The 17,546-nt window shown below is 53.0% G+C and overlaps 6 protein-coding genes across 8 annotated transcripts; 1 reads left to right on the plus strand and 5 right to left on the minus strand.

The window, feature by feature from the left end:
• Positions 1-884: 884 nt before the first annotated feature.
• PV09_04679 (uncharacterized protein) lies at positions 885-4,151 on the minus strand. Its single transcript, XM_016358068.1, has 2 exons — positions 2,678-4,151; positions 885-2,609 (listed from the first exon to the last, which is right to left on the minus strand). The coding sequence occupies exons 1-2, from the start codon at positions 3,241-3,243 to the stop codon at positions 1,118-1,120; spliced, it is 2,058 nt and encodes a 685-aa protein (XP_016214270.1). The 5' UTR covers positions 3,244-4,151; the 3' UTR covers positions 885-1,117.
• Positions 4,152-6,152: 2,001 nt separating this feature from the next.
• PV09_04680 (uncharacterized protein) lies at positions 6,153-8,970 on the minus strand (the record flags this gene model as incomplete). The annotated part of the gene is made up of 3 exons (XM_016358069.1): positions 6,153-6,513; positions 6,958-8,207; positions 8,263-8,970. The coding sequence occupies 3 exons, from the start codon at positions 8,968-8,970 to the stop codon at positions 6,153-6,155; spliced, it is 2,319 nt and encodes a 772-aa protein (XP_016214271.1).
• Positions 8,971-9,425: 455 nt separating this feature from the next.
• On the minus strand, positions 9,426-10,698 carry PV09_04681. 2 transcript variants are annotated; one of them, XM_016358070.1, is made up of 4 exons: positions 10,524-10,698; positions 10,301-10,474; positions 10,003-10,245; positions 9,426-9,947 (listed from the first exon to the last, which is right to left on the minus strand). In XM_016358070.1, exons 1-4 carry the CDS (start codon positions 10,650-10,652, stop codon positions 9,594-9,596), a joined length of 900 nt encoding a protein of 299 aa, XP_016214272.1. In that variant the 5' UTR covers positions 10,653-10,698; the 3' UTR covers positions 9,426-9,593. The 2 variants fall into 2 exon arrangements, with proteins under 2 accessions (XP_016214272.1, XP_016214273.1); XM_016358071.1 differs by having other exon boundaries at positions 10,301-10,698.
• Positions 10,699-11,117: 419 nt separating this feature from the next.
• On the plus strand, positions 11,118-12,761 carry PV09_04682 (the record flags this gene model as incomplete). Of its 2 annotated transcripts, XM_016358073.1 has the most annotated exons (5): positions 11,118-11,307; positions 11,357-11,418; positions 11,467-11,630; positions 11,676-12,292; positions 12,345-12,761. In XM_016358073.1, exons 1-5 carry the CDS (start codon positions 11,128-11,130, stop codon positions 12,759-12,761), a joined length of 1,440 nt encoding a protein of 479 aa, XP_016214275.1. In that variant the 5' UTR covers positions 11,118-11,127. The 2 variants fall into 2 exon arrangements, with proteins under 2 accessions (XP_016214275.1, XP_016214274.1); XM_016358072.1 differs by having other exon boundaries at positions 11,467-12,292.
• Positions 12,762-13,073: 312 nt separating this feature from the next.
• On the minus strand, positions 13,074-13,407 carry PV09_04683 (uncharacterized protein; the record flags this gene model as incomplete). The annotated part of the gene is made up of 3 exons (XM_016358074.1): positions 13,074-13,177; positions 13,241-13,297; positions 13,353-13,407. 3 exons carry the CDS (start codon positions 13,405-13,407, stop codon positions 13,074-13,076), a joined length of 216 nt encoding a protein of 71 aa, XP_016214276.1.
• A 1,488-nt stretch (positions 13,408-14,895) lies between these two features.
• Positions 14,896-17,446, minus strand: PV09_04684 (uncharacterized protein). The gene is made up of 4 exons (XM_016358075.1): positions 17,231-17,446; positions 16,763-17,143; positions 16,086-16,682; positions 14,896-16,028 (listed from the first exon to the last, which is right to left on the minus strand). The coding sequence occupies exons 1-4, from the start codon at positions 17,268-17,270 to the stop codon at positions 15,193-15,195; spliced, it is 1,854 nt and encodes a 617-aa protein (XP_016214277.1). The 5' UTR covers positions 17,271-17,446; the 3' UTR covers positions 14,896-15,192.
• Between the last annotated feature and the right edge of the window lie 100 nt (positions 17,447-17,546).

A 17,546-nucleotide genomic window follows, 5' to 3' on the forward strand; every position in this document is an offset into this window, starting at 1 on the left:
GGGGGACACCGTCCACACAGGAAAGGGGGGGGGACATTCGTCCGTCCCCTTGGCTTTTTTGTCTCCCCCTGATCAGACCTGGAGAATAGCCGAGAAGGCGAAGAAAAAAAAAACCCCCATCTCAGTGGTTGCGGGCAAGGATCTGCGCAACACAACCCGAAACTGTTCGCGAGTTTGCGGCCTTCCCGAGATGACGAACGGAACTGTGCACGGGTTTATTCTCCACGTGCAAACCAGGTTCGTAGCGTGAGATCCTCGAAGGGGGGATTATTGGTCTTTCCCATGGCTGCGCAAGACGCTAGCCTAGAGGTTTGCTCGTGTAACGATCACTTTTTCATTTCTCGAGCGTTTCGACACCTATTTCTTGTCCAACCACAACCCCCTTTTCCACCCGCTGGAACGGCAAAGGGCTCAACACCACTCACACAGCGCTTCTCTGCACAAAATTTTATCCTCTTTGCGTAGCCGCTAACTTGAGCAAGGATGTACCCTTAATTTTTTTTTTTTTTTATTTTTTTGTGAAGGTAGTTCGTTCGTACATTCTGCATTCAGCCGTCATCGATCAAACACACAAAAGATCGGGTGCTGCTCTTTACGTAAACTGAACAAATACGCGCTTGCTTGCACACAAGGTGACCCTCCATTTCAGACTATGTCGAGACGAGTGGACGTTTTGCGGTCTTTCATGATAGCGAACCGAGTGGGTAGATTGGAAAGACGCCAGAAGAGTCAAGAGAAAAAATCATCATGGAAATGTACCCCACTCATTCTACGCGTAACGACCAGTCTTACCATTTCTGAAGTTGTGCCAATTCTTCCATGCAGTACATCTACCATTCTGGTCGGGGTTCAGGCCACTACGGTAAAAGATCGACGATCATGCTAGCAAGTTCAATTTTTCAGTTATTCGCTTCTTATATCATACACATATGCACCTTTCCTTTGCTCATGGGTATAATCGTATAACCGCGTTATCTCTATGCTGGTTGCTTCATGCTGTAATAATGCTTTTGCGATCATGATCCAGCTCTCAAAGATGCGCACTAAATCTCAGGACTCTGCCCCTACTGCTCTATTATAATGAATATACACATGTTATTATAAAATCCTAATTGCATCACCCAGCTGCTGGTGCGGGTGGAGCAGCGGCGGACCCCGTAGTCGCTGGTCCTTGCAGGCCCTCCATCGAATGCGTTGTAGCATGATGAAATTCTGCCTGCCATGATTCTGGGCCGGGGGGGATTCGTCTCATTGTCTCCGGGTCCGGTAGCTGCGGTATCGAATACGATGATGTATGCGTCGTGTTCGTCGGTGGTACAGACCCTGCTGCATGTTCTGATGTATGCTGTGGCTGTGGCTGTGGCGGACGCTGTGGCTGTTGCGATTGCGATTGCGTCTGAGGTTGAGGTTGCAGTTGCATGGGCGGCTGTGGTTGCTGGTGCGCTGAGGAAACTGAAGGATGTGGCCACTTGTAGTTCTGATCCATGTGCGTTTGGGTAAGAGGATAGATTCCAGGCAGGCGTTTGTCGTTTACTACATGTAGATGTGGATGTTGAGGCGGTGGCGGTGGCGGATTTGGTTGTGTGTATTGATGCTGATGCTGATGATGGTGATGATTATGTTTGTGCGGCACGCTACTCAAATCCTGTGTTGTAGGTTGCGGGGGTAGTGGAGGCAAGCTAGGCGGTTTCGAAGTGTACGGGTGCGCGTCCGGAGCGATGCCGTCGTCCATATCCTCGTCCTCGCCTTCGGCGTCGACGTCCAATGCCGTCGAGTCCATTGAGCTTGTCCGCGTAGGCCCCGTCGCAGACATAGCACTTGTGATGCTTGCCGAGCGAGACGCAGCCGTGGAATCCACGCCATTGGCCGACAGGTTCGCACCTGTGTTGGCGATACGTGGATTCTGCGACGAGGTCGAAAAGTTGCGCTGAGCGCTCAGTCCAGTGCTTGCGCGCCGTTCGTCGCGCACCACATTCTTCCAGCGATCGAGCAATCGCTCATAGTCCCATTCACGTACATTGATACCCTGCTTACATAGATCACGAAGGACGTCGTCTGGTATGCTTAAGGGGCTAGGCGGTACAGATATTGACGGCTGCCGATCCGAAAAGCTAGGAGTGTAAGGAGAGGAACCCGTCATGTACGCTCGTTCGAGCCTTTTCGTCAGGAACTCGGCCTCCCGCATCAGCGTCTTGATGGTGTTGCGCGCCTCTTTCAGATCATTCTCAATCCGCACATAGCTTCGTATAATTTCTCGGTGCCATATTTCTGTCCGCTTATGTTCAGGCAGACTCTTCCACAGCTGGAACTCGTGGTTGATGTGCCTGTGCAACTTGTCCAAATTGAGATTGCTCTGGGACGCTTCATCGGACGCAGACGATGACAGGCTCGAACGTCGTCTCAGAATCTGACCCCGCTCTTCGACTATTCTTGAAAGTGCATCCCGCTGCTGATCCCAAGGTATGCTGGAGGACCATGAATCGCTCGTGCTAATAGAGAGGGAGGAATCGAGGGGGGGCGTGGGGGAGAGCAGACGAAGACACAGGCTCGGGAAGCTCTGTTGGAAAAAGTCGAAGTCGTCAAAGAGATGGCGGCCCGTGGCAGAGGCTCTGTTTATCACGGTTAGTCGCCCGGCTACAAAGGCATAGCAATTGACATAATCTTTGCTAACACATACTCGGCGTTGCGGATCGTGTCCAAAATCTCCTTGAGGGCTAGCTGTGCAGCCTTGCCGGTGTCCAGCTCCTCCGTAAGCTTCTGCCTCTGGTCCAGCTCGGCCTTCAATTGCTCCCTCCTCGAGTCTCGCCTGTCAGCGGACGGTTTAGGCTCAATGCGCGGAGGTAGATCGTTGATAACGCCGGTGGCTTCCCAGCTCAGCTTGTTGATCATCCATCGGGGCTTCCCCAGCGCATTCGGGGCCGCTGGCCCACCTGTCGCTCTGTCGTCGGCGACACCGTACAAGGAGTACCGCGCGGACGCGGACTCTGCGGGCGTGGACGATGTGTCTCTCTTGACGCCGCTTGCAACGCGAGATTGCCGACGGGTGATATTGCCGCGCATCTTGCGAATCTCTTCGACATCATGAATGCCATCCGGCGGCTTCGGATTCTTGCTTTTGATGTACAAGTCCAGATGGCGACCCAGACTGGACGAGGTGAACGCCTGGTGACAGAATGGGCAATTGCGGTCCTTTGCTACTTTGGTAACCGCGGTCTCAGCGCCGGAGGGCGGAGTTCCCGCCATTATGCTTTCATTCGAGGAACGTCCAGAGAAAAAAAAAAAATAAAGCAGACGGGGCAGTCAAGATAAAGATGGGGTCGAGCAGACTTCCCACTTGCTTCCTTCGTCAATTCAGCAGACGAATGGCAAATATTGCGATGGCGAGGATACGCTCGCGGGAGCGCAGCGATATGAATGGATGGTCGGAGAGAACAAAGTGGAAGAATGTCCCCAGGTCGTGCCCCTCGCGCACGCCGACACGCACACGAAGCGGGTCAAGATACAGACGATTAGATGGACGTTCCAAAAAAGTCCTTCCCAGTCTAGCACGACGAACAAGATCCTGTCCTTATAGAAGCTTCATATGACCTGGTGCATGTTCGTCTTGTCCAGCTCGGTGCTTCCTATTGGCCGAAGCTAGGTCGAGGTCCAGATCGTCGCTCGCAGGATCGTTAGAGTTATAGTGAGCGAGGCAGCGCAACGGGATTTTAGACGCCAGCTTGCAAACACAATTGGCCAGAGGCACGGGGAAGCGGGCGAGGCGTGGAGGCTATAGCACCGCTCCTTAACGACGACTGTGGCCCAGCCTGTCTGTAATTGTGTCTTTGGGTCTGCGAGGCGGTTTGTTCGTGTTTTCGATGCGTTTGCATGTGTGGCTGTCTCTGTCGCGGCTTTGGTCTCCCACGCACATAGACACGGTCTGTCTCTTTCTCTCTCGCACGCACACACACACTCTCTCTCCTCTTTCTTCTGCTTCTCGATCGCGTGCTCCAAGGTCACCCAATGGTCAGGATGGGTTGAGTGGGAAAGGGAGGAAACGATGGCGAATGCAGCGTTCAAATCGCTCAGGGCGGCCCCAAACAAAAAAGAATTTATGAGCGAACGTATGTGAAAAGGACAAAGGCAAGGCTCGATTCTTTTGTCATCGGCACGGGTACGGGCCAGACAAGAATCAAAAAATGACTTCCCCATCGCCCCTTGAATAAAATGCCACAATTTCCAAGGTTGCCGGGGCCGCACGGTGGAGACGGCGCGCGACTACAATCTTCATTCCGCGCAAAAGCCACCTTTCCTTAGCTTGCGACTGCACGTCGTGGATGATCTCTTCGGCTCTGCAGCACGCGGCCATGTTAGCCGCTCGTGTAACTGCGCCGCTGCTGCTGCTGCTGCTGCTGCCACCACCAGCACCACGACTGGGCCCGTTCTTGTTTGTGGCCGAGCTCAATGTTCTTATCCGCGCTTTGGTCAACTGTTCTCCTAAGCTCGCCCACAAGGCTGAGCGATTGCGCAAACGGCATTGGCTCATCCGCGCCGGCGGGAAAGAAGCCTCTGCTTGGAGCGTTGCCCAATCATGTCGACGAGACCGTGATTTGCTCCCGCAGCCTGGTATGTTCGCCTTCCAGTCATTCTGCTGATGCTGATGCTGACGCCCGATGCTGTTGGTTTTGCCAGCGCTGCGTTGCTGCTATGCATGTTGCAGCCGCTGCTGATGAACCTTGGTCCGGCAGCGCACATCACACTACTGCACGCCATGACAGAGACCTAAACAGCCTACCCTCCAGGGCGCCCTTTTCGGTTTCGACGATTAGCAGCAAACTAACCGCGCAGAGAACGAAACGGGTCCCGCACAATAATAAAACCTTGATCTCGTGGGGTCTGCACATGCAACACGCGACAGGTTTCGGCGTTTGGAACTCGCACTCGGGGCCGTGGACGCAAGTACACACGCACACGCTCGCAGCACTAGGACAGCGTACACACAAGAACACTGACCGATACACTGCGTGCAGTCCCTCCACGACGGTTTGGGTCGAGAAAGCACGGCACACCTGTGTGGACAGGTTTTGCGCATCGTTTGCAAGGCCCCAGGCCAAGAAAGGGAAGACGCGGCCGGGAGCAACAACGGGCACAGTGCAAAACGGCCGGCGCGCAGCAGCAAGTTCCGACACGCAAATAAGAATAATAGACCTTGCCGGACGCTCCTGATCGGCGGTGCTGCTCTCACGTACCCACCAGCCGGCGGTGCTGCATCTCCTGCAGAGCATAGGGGGCAGAACCGCACGCGCGGAGGCATCACGCATGCGTCTCTGCTGGGGCAGAGTCAAGCAAGGAGCGGCCCGCGCACCGATTCAACGTTCCAAGGTTCCAAGCTTACCAAACTTACCAAACTAGCTTCGTAATGATGCACGATGAGAATCCTCCACCATCAGAACTCGCGTTGCCTCTGCAGGCGTTTATTGTTCTGCTTCTGAACCTACTCTGGCTCCTTGCTCCTGCTCCTGCTTCCTGCTCCTGCTGATGCTGCAACCATCCCACTCTCGCCGTCTTCGTCCCACCTCTCGTCTTTCAATCTGAGCTCGCCTAAGGCGCAATCCGAGGCTTGCAGCACAGAACGTTCCATGCGTTGCTGATCTTCGTCTACACGACTCGCTTCTGACCTTGCCTTTCTCTCCGCCTCCTTTCCATGCCTCCGCTGCTACACGCTGTGGCTCATTGCTCCGCCGACGCCTCAGCGATGCCTCTTCTGTGGTCTCCCACGCCAACCCATAATCTCGGACACGGGGAAAAGGATCGAAGAGCACAGACTCGCGTCCTTTTCCAGCGGGAAGCTCTGACGTCGTTGTTATTACTCCCCCCATGCTGACCTGCAGTCGATCAGGCTTCGGGTGCTGCTCGATTCTTGCACAACGCAAGAACAAAAGCGCAAAACTCCAAAACGCTAACTTAAGGGTAGTAAGGCCATTCCACGTGACAGTCAACTCCTTTCTTTTCTTCTTCTTCTTCCTGTCGTTCATTTCGTCTACCACGACGGCCTGACTCATCCAGCCAACAAAGGAAATTAAAAGTAGAATAAATGAAACACTTAAAACTGAAACTCGAAGGAATGGATGAGCACATGTACCATAGCGTGCCGTGGTAATAATAGGAACGCCTTACGCCTTTTGCGCTTTGGCGGTCAACCTCGCGGCCGCCCGCTCACATATTTCCTCGTATTGCGACATGCCGCCCTCAAGCACTTTCAACTGGCCTTTGACCATTCGGTACACGATCCCCTTCTTGAATGGCCCATCATGATTTCCAGCGCCATCCTCTTCGTCCGAATCAGTGTCTGCGGCTCCGGCACCGTCGTCCTCCGCGCCGGTAACACCGGGCCTCGTTCTGAGCCGCGCCGGATTCTGACCCTCGACCACGCATCTGCAGAAGAAGCGGTCGTGCGTCACGACGAGTAAGGCGCCACGATAGCTGCGCAGCGCTATGATTAGTCCCAGGATCGTGTCTGCGTCGAGGTGCGTGCTAGAAATTTTCCAGGACTGGTCAGCAACTGTGTTCTGTTCCGTGTTTCAGACAGATTGTCACAAGAAGAAATCACGTATTCGGCAATGATGGTGTCTTCTTTCCCTGGAACGAAGTTACTCCCGTGCTGTGCATGCATGGCCTCGTGGAAGAGAGTTAAGCCGACGTGCATGCCACCGAGATGCAATCCTGTCCACCGTTCACCCTCGGAAGGCAATCACGTAAGAGGTATTGGTGGATGTGGCAGCTTCACCAAGCCAAAGAGCCATCCTTTTGGCGCCAATGTCGCCGTCGCTGAACACGACCACCGCTTCTACGAGCCATGATCAAGCTGGGCCACAGCACGCAGGGAGCAAGCATCCGCATGCACATCGGGGCAGACGAACGAAACAGGAAAGAGCGTCGAGAGACAGATTCAGAGAAAAAAAGAAAGTGCGAACTCACGTAACCTCGTCCAGCACCAGCAGGTGCGGTGCATTCCACACGACCTTGGCCAGCGCCAGCCGCACCTTCTGGCCGCCGCTCAGCGCGAAGATGGGCACGTCGCTCGCCACCGCTCCCTGCAGGCCGAGGCTTCCCAGGACACCGCGCGCTTCCTTCTCCGGGAGCTCCGCGCCCGCGTGGTCCATCAGGTGCCTCAGCGCCGTGATCTCACGGTGCGCCGCCCCGTATGCCTCAAGCTCTTCGACTACCTGCTGCGAGAACCGACCAAAGCGAGCGCGCGGATGCCGCGTCACGTTGCCCTTTGTAGGCGTCAGGCCTGCGCCCATCTGTTCGCCGCCAGAAGCCGAGAGCGAGGAAGTGTATGGCGCGCCGTCACTGCCTCCGCCCACAACGATCGACACCAGTGTCGTTTTGCCGGAGCCGTTGAGCCCGCAGAGCCCAACACGCTCGCCGGGATGGATCGTCAGCGTGATGTCCCTCAGAATTTCCGGCCCTCGTTTGTTCCGACTTCCTCCCGCATCCGCCGTGACGGGATAGCTAAAGGAGACATTCTCAAGGCTGACCAAAGCGCCTGGGAAGCGTAGGTCCGTAGGCTCGCTGGGCAGCTTGATCCTGACGGGCGGGTCGAAGTCCGGGACCTCGATGTCCGCGCGTCTCGTCAGGGAGTAGCCCACCAAGTCGCGGTTGAGCTTGAAGCGACCGCCTCTGGCATTGACCTGGAGGCCCATGCGGTCGTCGATCTTCTTTTGTCGAGACACCGCCTGCTTGAGCTTCTTGTCATCACCGGCTTTGCGAGCCTGTTGCTGCATGTTTGCGATGCTCTGCTGCATGTGAGCCTTCTGTTTGTCCTGTGCCTCCTTCATGTCTGTGAGCCACTTAGCCTTTTTGATGCGCTCGCTTTCGTAAAGCGATAGGTTGCCACTAAACACTTCAATCGTCTGATTGCGAAGTACGAGCAGCTCATCTGCGATCGCGTCGGCAAAGTCGCGGTCATGAGTAATACACACCACGGTCGTATCTTCGATACTGCGAATATAATCCTGTAGCCATATTATGGAAGGTAGGTCCAAGAAATTAGTCGGCTCATCTAACAACAAAACGTCCGCTTTCTGGGCAAGGGCACACGCGAGGTCACAACGTGTTCGCCATCCTCCCGAGAGCTTGTCCATAGAATCATCAATCTGCTCTGGGGAAAATCCAAGCCCGAGCAGTATTGTTCGAGCTCTGGACGAGGCAGCATCAGCGTTTATCTGGCAGCGCACTTAGTTCCTTGAAAGAGCACGGCAATACCATAGTGATGCGTACCAGCTCGAGACTTGACTGCACCTCTGACAGCATGTCCACCGCAGCCTTTGTCTCCTCGCTAATCACAGCTGCATCCAAAAGTGATAGATCCTCACACAGTCTCTTCTTCGATTGTTCGAATTCCTCCTCCATCTTCACCTGTTCCTCCCTAGCCTTCTTTCCCCTCGCCCCGCTTCTCCGTGTGGCAATCATTTTCATTTCATCCAGTTTTTTCCCCAATCTTTGGTGACTAATCGTACGATACGCTCTGACCGCGGCAAGTGGATCGTTCTGACTTTCAATTCCCGAAGCTAGCACCTCCTCCTCTTTTACCAATTTTTCACGCTCCTGGTCGCTGCGTAAAACATGTTCCAGCACAGTTTCTCCACCAACGATATTCAACCCACCGAATCCTTCCTCCAGTCCTATCTCTCGTGTCTGACCCAAAAGAAGCACCTTTGTCGACCATGGAATCCCCGGGATACGTCCTTCGGCGATGGCCTTGAAGATAGTAGTCTTACCAGTTCCATTGCGACCAACGAACACATAATGGGCGCGCTCTTTGAAACGCAGCTCAGCGCGTGTTAGAATCTCCTTTTGCCCCAGTGAGATGCTCAGATCTTTCACCCAGATCTCTTTTGAAGAAGGCGCATCGACAGCGTCGAGTGCGTAACGGGATTGCTGGGCCGATATTTGCAGACCGTCTGCGGGAGTGGTCTTTCTCGGCATGATATGGCAGATTGCAAGACGAAAGTCCTCTTTTCTTGCCAAGCTTGGATAGCACAATTTGTAGATTCAAATTCGAAGTTGGCTCAAATGTATCCGATCAGATCAACCTTGAAAGCAGAGGAAACTACCAAGTCGTGTTGGCTCTCAGCCCTTCGTGGCTCCTCGTTATGTAGGCCGGGTAACGAGAGAGCACACACAACGGATTTCCAAAGTCCCTCAATTCACCAGGCTCTGACTCAAAAAAAGAGGCAAAAGTATAAATACGAGATTCCATGCAGGGCACTAAGGCATAATTATGCTTGGTACAGTCGCGATCGGCACGTTCTAGAGAGGCGTGATCACGGTGTCCCGATGCGGGAACCAATGCCGACAAAGCGCGACATTTGCCGCAGAGCCCACAAGAAAGTTGTCACAGACCTTGAGATGAGATTTTGTTGAAGACGAGTGACAAATCGTGAAATTGCCAAAACATTGCATTTTGAATGGAGCAGCTGGTCCTTCGCAGAATTTTGTATCTGCGATCGGTGATGTAATCTCTTCTACAGGACAGTTTATTCTTTGTAGGGCAAGGAATACACGCGCCTTCATGCAGAAATTTCTAGTATTCTATCATTGTCATTGTGTCAAGCTTCGATCTGTTCCGCTTTGACCAGCACGGCCATGACGCTTCCCTGGCCTAGGCGGAAGAGACGATGGCCAACCACTTCGAGCATCGCACGCACTGCTCCAGAGTGACTCGTTATGCTAATGAACTGTCCTTTGTCGCGATTGAATATCTCATCCAGCACGATTCGCTGTCTTGCTTGCGTATCCTCATCCATCTCTCGAGGCTCTGGCTTCCACAACGCATCGACTTCCGAGAAGCCTGGCTCGAACACAAACGGATCCGGCCGCGCAAACGTTGCAATGAACGACCTAAGCTCCGTCATGCTGCTGCGTCTGTCGCACGCATGGCGACCGAGTGTCTCGCGTAGGAGCTGGGTCTTGTCAGTTAGAGGAACGTCTCCGTGCCAATTCATAGAGTCTACTTGCTTCTTTGACCACGGGCTTGAACGGCCTGTCGGAGGGTAGTTGGAGGTTCCCAAACGTGCCGTGGCACGTCTGTAAGCATCTCGACAATGGGCTTGTGTAGTAGCTGTCTGGCGCCGGCAAGCCTTTCGTCATCTGTTCCTTCCAGAAATTCGCAGCTGTGGATGCTTGCTTCAGTCCAGTCTCTGTTAGACGTGCGTCGACCCAGCTTCCTTCGGCGTCCCCTTCCTGCCTAGCCCAGTACCTCTCGAATCGAAATCAGTTCACGAAGCTTCCCTTTTGATCTTCGAAGCGTACTCACATTCCACTCGTCTCGTCCGTACTTTCGCTCGGCCACATTGTGCCATCCTTCGCCGTGTCGTCCAAGAAAGAGCACTTTGTACAAAGTACCAGGCGGGGCGTTGGAATTTAAACGTTTCACCTCTTCCGTGAAATCCGTCCAGCTAGCAAATCTCAAGCCCAGGTTCTCCTTGACCTGATGTCGTATTAGCAGCCGCAGAGAATGGTCATTGGGATCACTGTGCATAATCAAAACTTTTGCCGTCTACGCCCGGTTCCGAAGGGCTAAAAATGCCAGCCACTGTCGAGTATCTGTATCGCGGGGCTGGTGACGGAATATCCGAAACTTGAGCCATCTTCATCTTCATCGTCATGGAAAGATTTTGGCAATGGTCATTCTCTTAGGTTTTTTGAGAAAAGTCAAACGCATCTGCGCTGAGCCTAACTCATTCACGTGAGCCCAGCCACAACTGCTGGCACGGGCGGTGCAGACGCTACTGTGGTGTTGAACGGGCTGTGCAGCGACTTGACCGGTGTGCAAACAAACAAGGCTGAGATCAAAAGATCTGCTCGAAGAAACCCCATTGAGATCTATTCAATGGAAAATGAGAGAGACCTACATTCTCCTATCTGTTTATTCTGATCAAGTTTAAGAAACTCTAATTGTCTACATCAGACCGCACAGTTTGCTCAGGTGTGAAGTGCCAGGGACTGGCTGGAGCGTTGGACCGCCATAAAACGATTAAGCAATAGTATATCTGCCCTCTGGACCAAAATTCTATCTCCGAAGGGAGACACCATACCTTTTCTGGGATCAGTTTACGCAGAAGCGCTGTGGACTTAAGCTCAATGCCTCCTGCATTTGTTCATTCGAATAAACTCAAAGAGTATGTTGGTCCGCCAGCGGACCCTGTTCCGGAAGATTATGTCGAGTATCTTGAAATAGGAGCATTTTTAGAAAAAAAAGAGAGCTATTGCAAAGCCGTAAACCTATCTGACGAGGACTTGGATGAATGGCTCCGTCCAACGGTGAAGGACATGATCCATAGCGATTTATTTCTAACTGACTACGCGGCAGAGCACTCTTCCGTTTGAGAAGTTCGTCTTGGGACAAGCTCCTCGAAAAGTTCTGCGACTTGTGTAAGTGCTACAAGCGCTTGACAGAAAGCGAACGTTGATATTGTCTAGCATATGCTCCTTGCCTTGCAGAAAATTCCCCCACCAGCCGTTCACAAAGGACGAGTTTTACCAAATGCGGGACGTATATAACCTCAAGGAAGACTTCTTCCAGACAGGCGAGCTCTGTGGGCCAAATCTTTGGTTTGAGACTGTCGTTTCCGATGGTTGTCATGGTAAGCCCGAAGCACACGTTTCTCTAGCATACGTTGATTGGTCAGGCTATGTGGTTCAAGTAGACAAGTTTAACACGGCCAAAGCAGCATTCAAAATGTCCTTGTGCTATGATCCCGCATCTCGAATCACGTGTGCAGTAGTACGTGTACTCGTCAACCTAGAATTGGATCAACTTCGTTCGCGGCTAGAAGCTCTTAAGCATTACATGTGGCTACCCGTAATGCTACCACTTATTATAGCGGAGACACGAGTCGTTTCCACGCCTGAGAAGCTCAATGAGGACAAGGACGGGATAACACTTCTCGAGAAGGATGCCGGAGTGTACAAGAACACTTATTTCAAAGACACTCTTAATCCAGAGACGGTGGCGCCGTCCGAGGCACGAGAATTCGATCTCATCATAAACGGAATCATACCAATAAAGTCGCGGTGCGATTACCTTCTTATCAAAACGAAAATGTGTCTCGAGTTCTTGGACTTTCTGGATAACGTCAGCAAGTCGTACAAAGCCGATCATGTTCTAAAAAATAGGTTTGGAGACTTTGAGCAGAGATGTCAGGCGGTTTGCTCTTCGAAGATTGCTTACCAGCAAGTCTTCGCGACCAACGTTCAGACTCGGTGTCGGTATGTGCTCGACAGAGCGGCGAGCCTTACAAGCCAAGTTCGTTGATCCTCAACGGAAAGGGGTTGAAGAGCCAGCTAACGGTGTCTAGTGCTACACGATGATGGGACAAAAAGACAATTACCTTAACTTACGCACCGCCAATGTTAGCCTTAAGATTGCGGAAATGAGCCGTGAAGACAATCTCCAGATGAAGAAGATAGCGGAATCTACCGCTCGGGACAGCACCGACATGCGTAGTATCGCCATGCTCACCATGATCTACCTCCCGCCAACCTTCACCGCAACGTTCTTTAGTACTTCGTTCTTCGATTTCTCGCCCCGGAACGAAAAGCTCGTGTCCTGGTGGTATTGGGTTTACTGGGTCGTCACATGTGCACTTGTAATATGCACGCTTGGTTTGTGGTACGTCCAAGTGAAATGGGGTCTTATGTTTTGGAAACGCAAGGCAAATGGAAAGGCTGCCGAAGACACCGAGAAGCATGCGATTGTTCCAAAGTCGCCCTAGGCAACGAGCAAAGATATTGTAGTTTCTGGTTCGCTTCAATCACTCGCTTCATCCGTACTCTCCGAGGCGAAAAGTGTTTCTAAAGTTAGCACAAGCATCAACGATCACTTTGTGAAAAGTCCAACGCGAGAACGGTCAAAGGAGCACACGAGGCTTGTAAGGGCGTGAAGATCAGGTTACTATTTCTATTCACGGGGGCATTCCACTGCCCCTTTCATATCTGTCGTGATTCATGTATTCATATCTACATTAGTCTCAAAGCTAGCATCGGTATCCATATATCGTCACTAGCGGACCCATCCAACGCCGATCCTACTCTTTACTCGAGCTCATCCTTCTGAAAGGGGCGGTAAGCGCATCGACGATGGAGCCACGACGCGATGAACCAGAGGACAGGATGCTATCTCGACGTCGCACTGCGTACGTATGAGGACCAGTTCGCAACTAATGTGGTTTTTTTTTGGCGATGGGATACGTACCATCCGGTCCTGACGTCGCCAACTCCTGCAAGGCAGCAGCTTGTTCCGACTTTCTCCCTGAGTAAAGAGGAGGTCAGCTGTAGGCTGAGATGACCAGGCCACTCAAACATACTCATGTTGCCAGCACCTCCTCGAGCGTACGAAGTGTGTCTCTCAATTGGTTCCATTGCGGACGATAACTTCCGTCTTTTGTTTCTTTTCTAGGGCTGGTTGGCGGGCTTGTACTTCTTCGAATTGGTATTTCTCTCAGAGATGAGAATGCCCACTTCGCCCCTGGCCAGGACAGACGATCCATTGCTTATATGCACACACTCTTTTTTTCTCCTAACGAGAACGCCTCAGGACCTCCATCACCCTCCTAACCAAACAAAATGCCTTATTCTTGGAAGTTCCAGACCACCCAGCCTCTAAGCACGCGTCCGCTTATCGCTCCCATGGCGATCTTGCAGCTTGGGAGTGAGGTCACGTACCAAAACTGAAGAAAAGTTCCCCAATTCGTTAAGCAGCAAGGACAGGGTCGTTGATAAGGATCCAACGCGACCAATTGAAAGGTCGGGTCACGCCGTACGCAAGGCTCTGGATCCGCGCCAAAAGCCTGCCCATCTCCACGGGGAACGGCTACAAAAATGACGCAAGGGTTAACCACGCGATCTGCGGCCCCGCAAAGCTTGGAAAGCTTAGCTTCGATGACCTCCTCTCACACCAAGATTTCCCTCGAAAACAAAAGACCACCTCGCGTGGCAACGTTCTCAATTTTGGGGGTAAAACCTTCGGCATGACTGTGCAGAGATAAAACTCCCCTTATTTCCGTTCTGCACTGCAGGACGAGCGACTCGTGCCCCCCCCCCCCCCCCCCCCCGGGCGGGGGGCGGGATCCGCCGCCAGGGACCTTTTTGTTTTTCCTTTGGGAACGCGGACCTTGTATTTGGCGTTACCCGGCGGTCGGTCCTGTGCGTGCTCCCTCTGAACGGGTTGACGTTAGCACACCTACGTGAAAGGAAGAGGGAGGTGGTGTGGGGGGTTTCTGTGATGATCTTCCCATGCAAAGATCAGTGCCCTGAGCCTATTTTGGGCGACTGGATCAATTCAGGCTGTAGGACCACGGCTCCTCCAATCCCCCACTGGTCCACATCGCTTGATCTGACCTGGAGTCAGCGGCCTCGCGAAACGCACGATGCCGGATCGACGTGGTGCGCGTGTGGTAAGTAATGGAGGACAACCATTGAGAGATTCCGGACCGGAACACAGTCCCCTCCATATTGTAGAGAAGCAGTAAGGAGCCCGGCAAGGGATGAAGTAGAACGAAGGCTGAAAGGTAAAAATAAGAGGAATCGTCTCGGGAAAAGGCAAAACGGTTTGCAAGCGTTTGGAGGGGAAATAACGAAGGAAGAATGAAATAAGGGCAGAAAACAAAGATGAGTTTTTTAAAAGAAAAAAAAGCTTAAGTCTCGTTTCTAACATTGGCGGTCGACGATGGCATGCATTCAAGGATCGTGACCATAGCGAGACGACGGCACCTGCGTCGGCTCCGTCAAAAATACGTAGGACGATGCGTTTCGCGCACGATGGAGATGAGCGGAAGAAGGGAGATCGAGTCTTGGGGAAGCAGCACCGACAAAGAATAAAGAGAAAGAGAAAATGTAAAAACAAGAAAACAAAAGAAATTAAGTTGACGTTGGGACGTACAGCATCCCGTTCATGGCAGAAGGCCAAGTTTCGTGGGGTATACAGCACTTTCGTGCTCAAAAGACTACGTGTCTACCCTGGCATTTCTGGGAGGGTAGTTAAGCTGGGGTCAGTCGATGAGGTTCTGCCGTTGTGTAAAGCATGCCACAGAATCCCTTTCTGACACGGTTCGGCGCACTCCAAATAACATCGTACAATACCACCTGTAGATTGAACCCATCATTCCACGTACAACAAAAGACGCCAACACCGATTTTCAACCCCTTTCAACGATAGTAACTCTCATCACCTCCGCCTCCTGCCGCAGCAGGTCGCCCTGCTGTCGCTGCGCTGGGATTGTACGGCGTATACTGTGCTCCAAAGGGCTGATACACGGGGCTGCTCCCTTCCATCCTTTGTTGGCTCGGCAAAGTGGAAAGGCCACCCGGTCGTCCTATCGCGGGATATCCACCCTCTGTGCCCGAGGTGGTGGCCTGCTGTAGTGGTGCACCACCGTACGGATCCGAGGGCGCCTTTCCAGGTTGCTGCACCGGATACGGGTCATATTGATGTTTTTGGGCTTCGTGCATGGAGTTGACAGGGGAATCGAAAGATCCGGAGGCTAGTTCTTGAGGTATGCCGATTTGACCTGGTTGTGAGCCAAATGCTATAGTTTGTCTGCGGGCATCACCAAGGCCTGTGGTTGTCCGCGCCGGTCCGCTTGGGTGAGTGTATAGGTCGTCTGTGCTCTGGGCTGCGGCAGATGTGGTTCGTGGCGGTGGCGCTTGACCCAGCGAGGTACTTGAGCTCTGACCGGGAGGTACAAAGTAGAAAGGCTGGGGCCCATTTTGTGGCGGATACGAGGGTTCTGCTTGTTGCTGAGGTGGTGGAGACGAGTAGCGAGGGTCCGATGGCGGCGTTGCAATTTGTTGCTGGTACGCTGTTGCATACTGGTTCGCTTGGGAGGGAGGAGCGCCGTAACCTGATTGAGGGCCGGTGCTGTAGCCACCGTAAGAGGGTCGGCCGTAGGTTTGAGGTACAGGATGTGACATGGATGCCTCGAGGAGAGTTTCGTAGTCGCGCCGAGCTTTGATGAAGCGCTCGTTGAGTTGTGTCATGTCGTCTAGACTGCGGTTAGCAGCGATTCCATGTGCGGACTAGATTGGGGAATAGCTCAAACCTTTCTTTTGCGAATACTTTCCAATCAGTTCAATGAGCTTCGGTCGTATACTCAGGGTCTTGTGATATAATTCCGTCACCTCCTCATTGTCGCGCACATCGCCCCTGTCATTAACGCTCAGCAGCGCAAGCAGCTTCTCCACATTGCCGATTTGGTTGAACACCTCGCTCTCCATCTGCGCTTCTCTTTCTAGCTCTTCTCTCGTCGGATCTTGTAGCTTCTCCACGTAATTTAGAGGGAATATTCCTGTTGCGCCTTTGAGGGAACCCTTCCACCAGTCCTTGTACACGGACTCTATGACGGCGATGATATCGCCCTTGCGAAAGGCTAGCTCTCCTGGCTCTGACGGGGTGAAGTCATAGAGCGCACGGACCCGTGAAACTGTGGCAGCCGTCGTGCCTTGTTGTGCAGGAGTGGGTTCTTCAGCAGGTGTTTGCGAGCCGATGCCTTGCGCCGGAGAGGCACTGGAAGTTGCTGCGGCCTTGCTGTCCTTCATGGAGAGTGCAAGCGCCATCTGCAACTCCTCTTCTTCTCGTCTTCTGTCCGCCTCCGACAGCTGAGTCTTCTGCGGTTTTGATGGTGGGTGTAGGTTAGGATCTACAGTTCCCTGGTTAGCCTCGTCCATCGCCACGTTCGCGGCTCAAAGAGGAAGGGGACGGGGGAACAGTCAAACACACTTTGAGTCTTCAGCCTCATGTAAGCCTGCTCCATGATTCCCAAATCTGGCTCATGTTTGAACATTTCCGTCCACTCTGCCATCCTTTCAAGAATCTTCGCCTTGACCTGCTGATGCGTATTCCGATCGCCGGCTAGTCTTAGCAAGGCCTCGGTAAAACTCCGCGACGCAAGCTCCTTGTGCATCTTCATGCCACAGTTCTGGCTCAGAGCGTTGGCAAGCTCGAGGGTGTATAGCTGCACGTTGGCGTTGCGGTGTGCCAGACGTTTGATCATTGCTGCGACGGCGTCCTTGGATCCGGAGTCAGCCTCGCTGACCTTATCGACGACGGCCATGATGAGCTCCCAGTTTTCGGAGGTGAGGTTCTCGTCCGTCGCTTTGACTGCGCATCGTTGTTCAGTCAGCTTGGATGGGGTCTAGAGAAGGGAGACTAGCGGAGGATCCGGTATGTGGCCAGGATTCAACTCACCGACGACATCGTCGAAAGCGTTCTGCTGTGTGCGGAACATGGCTTTTTTCAGGATGAGGAAGAGAGGGGCGACCACTACGCTCTATGTGCCTGTGCTTGCTTGTCGTTTGTTGGGACTAGAGAGGAGGATGCGCGGGTGGGCAGTGCGGTTTAGGCGGCGGCGATGTGGAGGCGGACAAAGCTTCTTGGAGTATCAAGTATGAGGTCAGTTTTGGCTGGGCACGAACTAAGTGAACTTACTAAGTCAACCGCACTCGACGACAACCAACACGCAATGCACAGCGCAGCATGCGCCACACTCTAACCCCAGTGGCCG

Source organism: Verruconis gallopava (assembly GCF_000836295.1).
Source record: "Verruconis gallopava strain CBS 43764 unplaced genomic scaffold supercont1.13, whole genome shotgun sequence".
Lineage (NCBI taxonomy): Eukaryota > Fungi > Ascomycota > Dothideomycetes > Venturiales > Sympoventuriaceae > Verruconis > Verruconis gallopava.

Coding starts and splice junctions, on each gene's coding strand:
- PV09_04679 (XM_016358068.1), bottom strand. CDS start 3,243: ATGGCGGGAACTCCGCCCTCCGGCGCTGAGACCGCGGTTACCAAAGTA. Junction 2,610..2,677: donor GACACGATCCGCAACGCCGA/GTATGTGTTAGC, acceptor CGTGATAAACAG/AGCCTCTGCCACGGGCCGCC.
- PV09_04681 (XM_016358070.1), bottom strand. CDS start 10,652: ATGACGATGAAGATGAAGATGGCTCAAGTTTCGGATATTCCGTCACCA. Junction 10,475..10,523: donor ACGGCAAAAGTTTTGATTAT/GCACAGTGATCC, acceptor ATACGACATCAG/GTCAAGGAGAACCTGGGCTT. Junction 10,246..10,300: donor ACGGACGAGACGAGTGGAAT/GTGAGTACGCTT, acceptor TTTCGATTCGAG/AGGTACTGGGCTAGGCAGGA.
- PV09_04684 (XM_016358075.1), bottom strand. CDS start 17,270: ATGTTCCGCACACAGCAGAACGCTTTCGACGATGTCGTCG. Junction 17,144..17,230: donor CGCTTTCGACGATGTCGTCG/GTGAGTTGAATC, acceptor AACGATGCGCAG/TCAAAGCGACGGACGAGAAC. Junction 16,029..16,085: donor AAAGTATTCGCAAAAGAAAG/GTTTGAGCTATT, acceptor ACCGCAGTCTAG/ACGACATGACACAACTCAAC.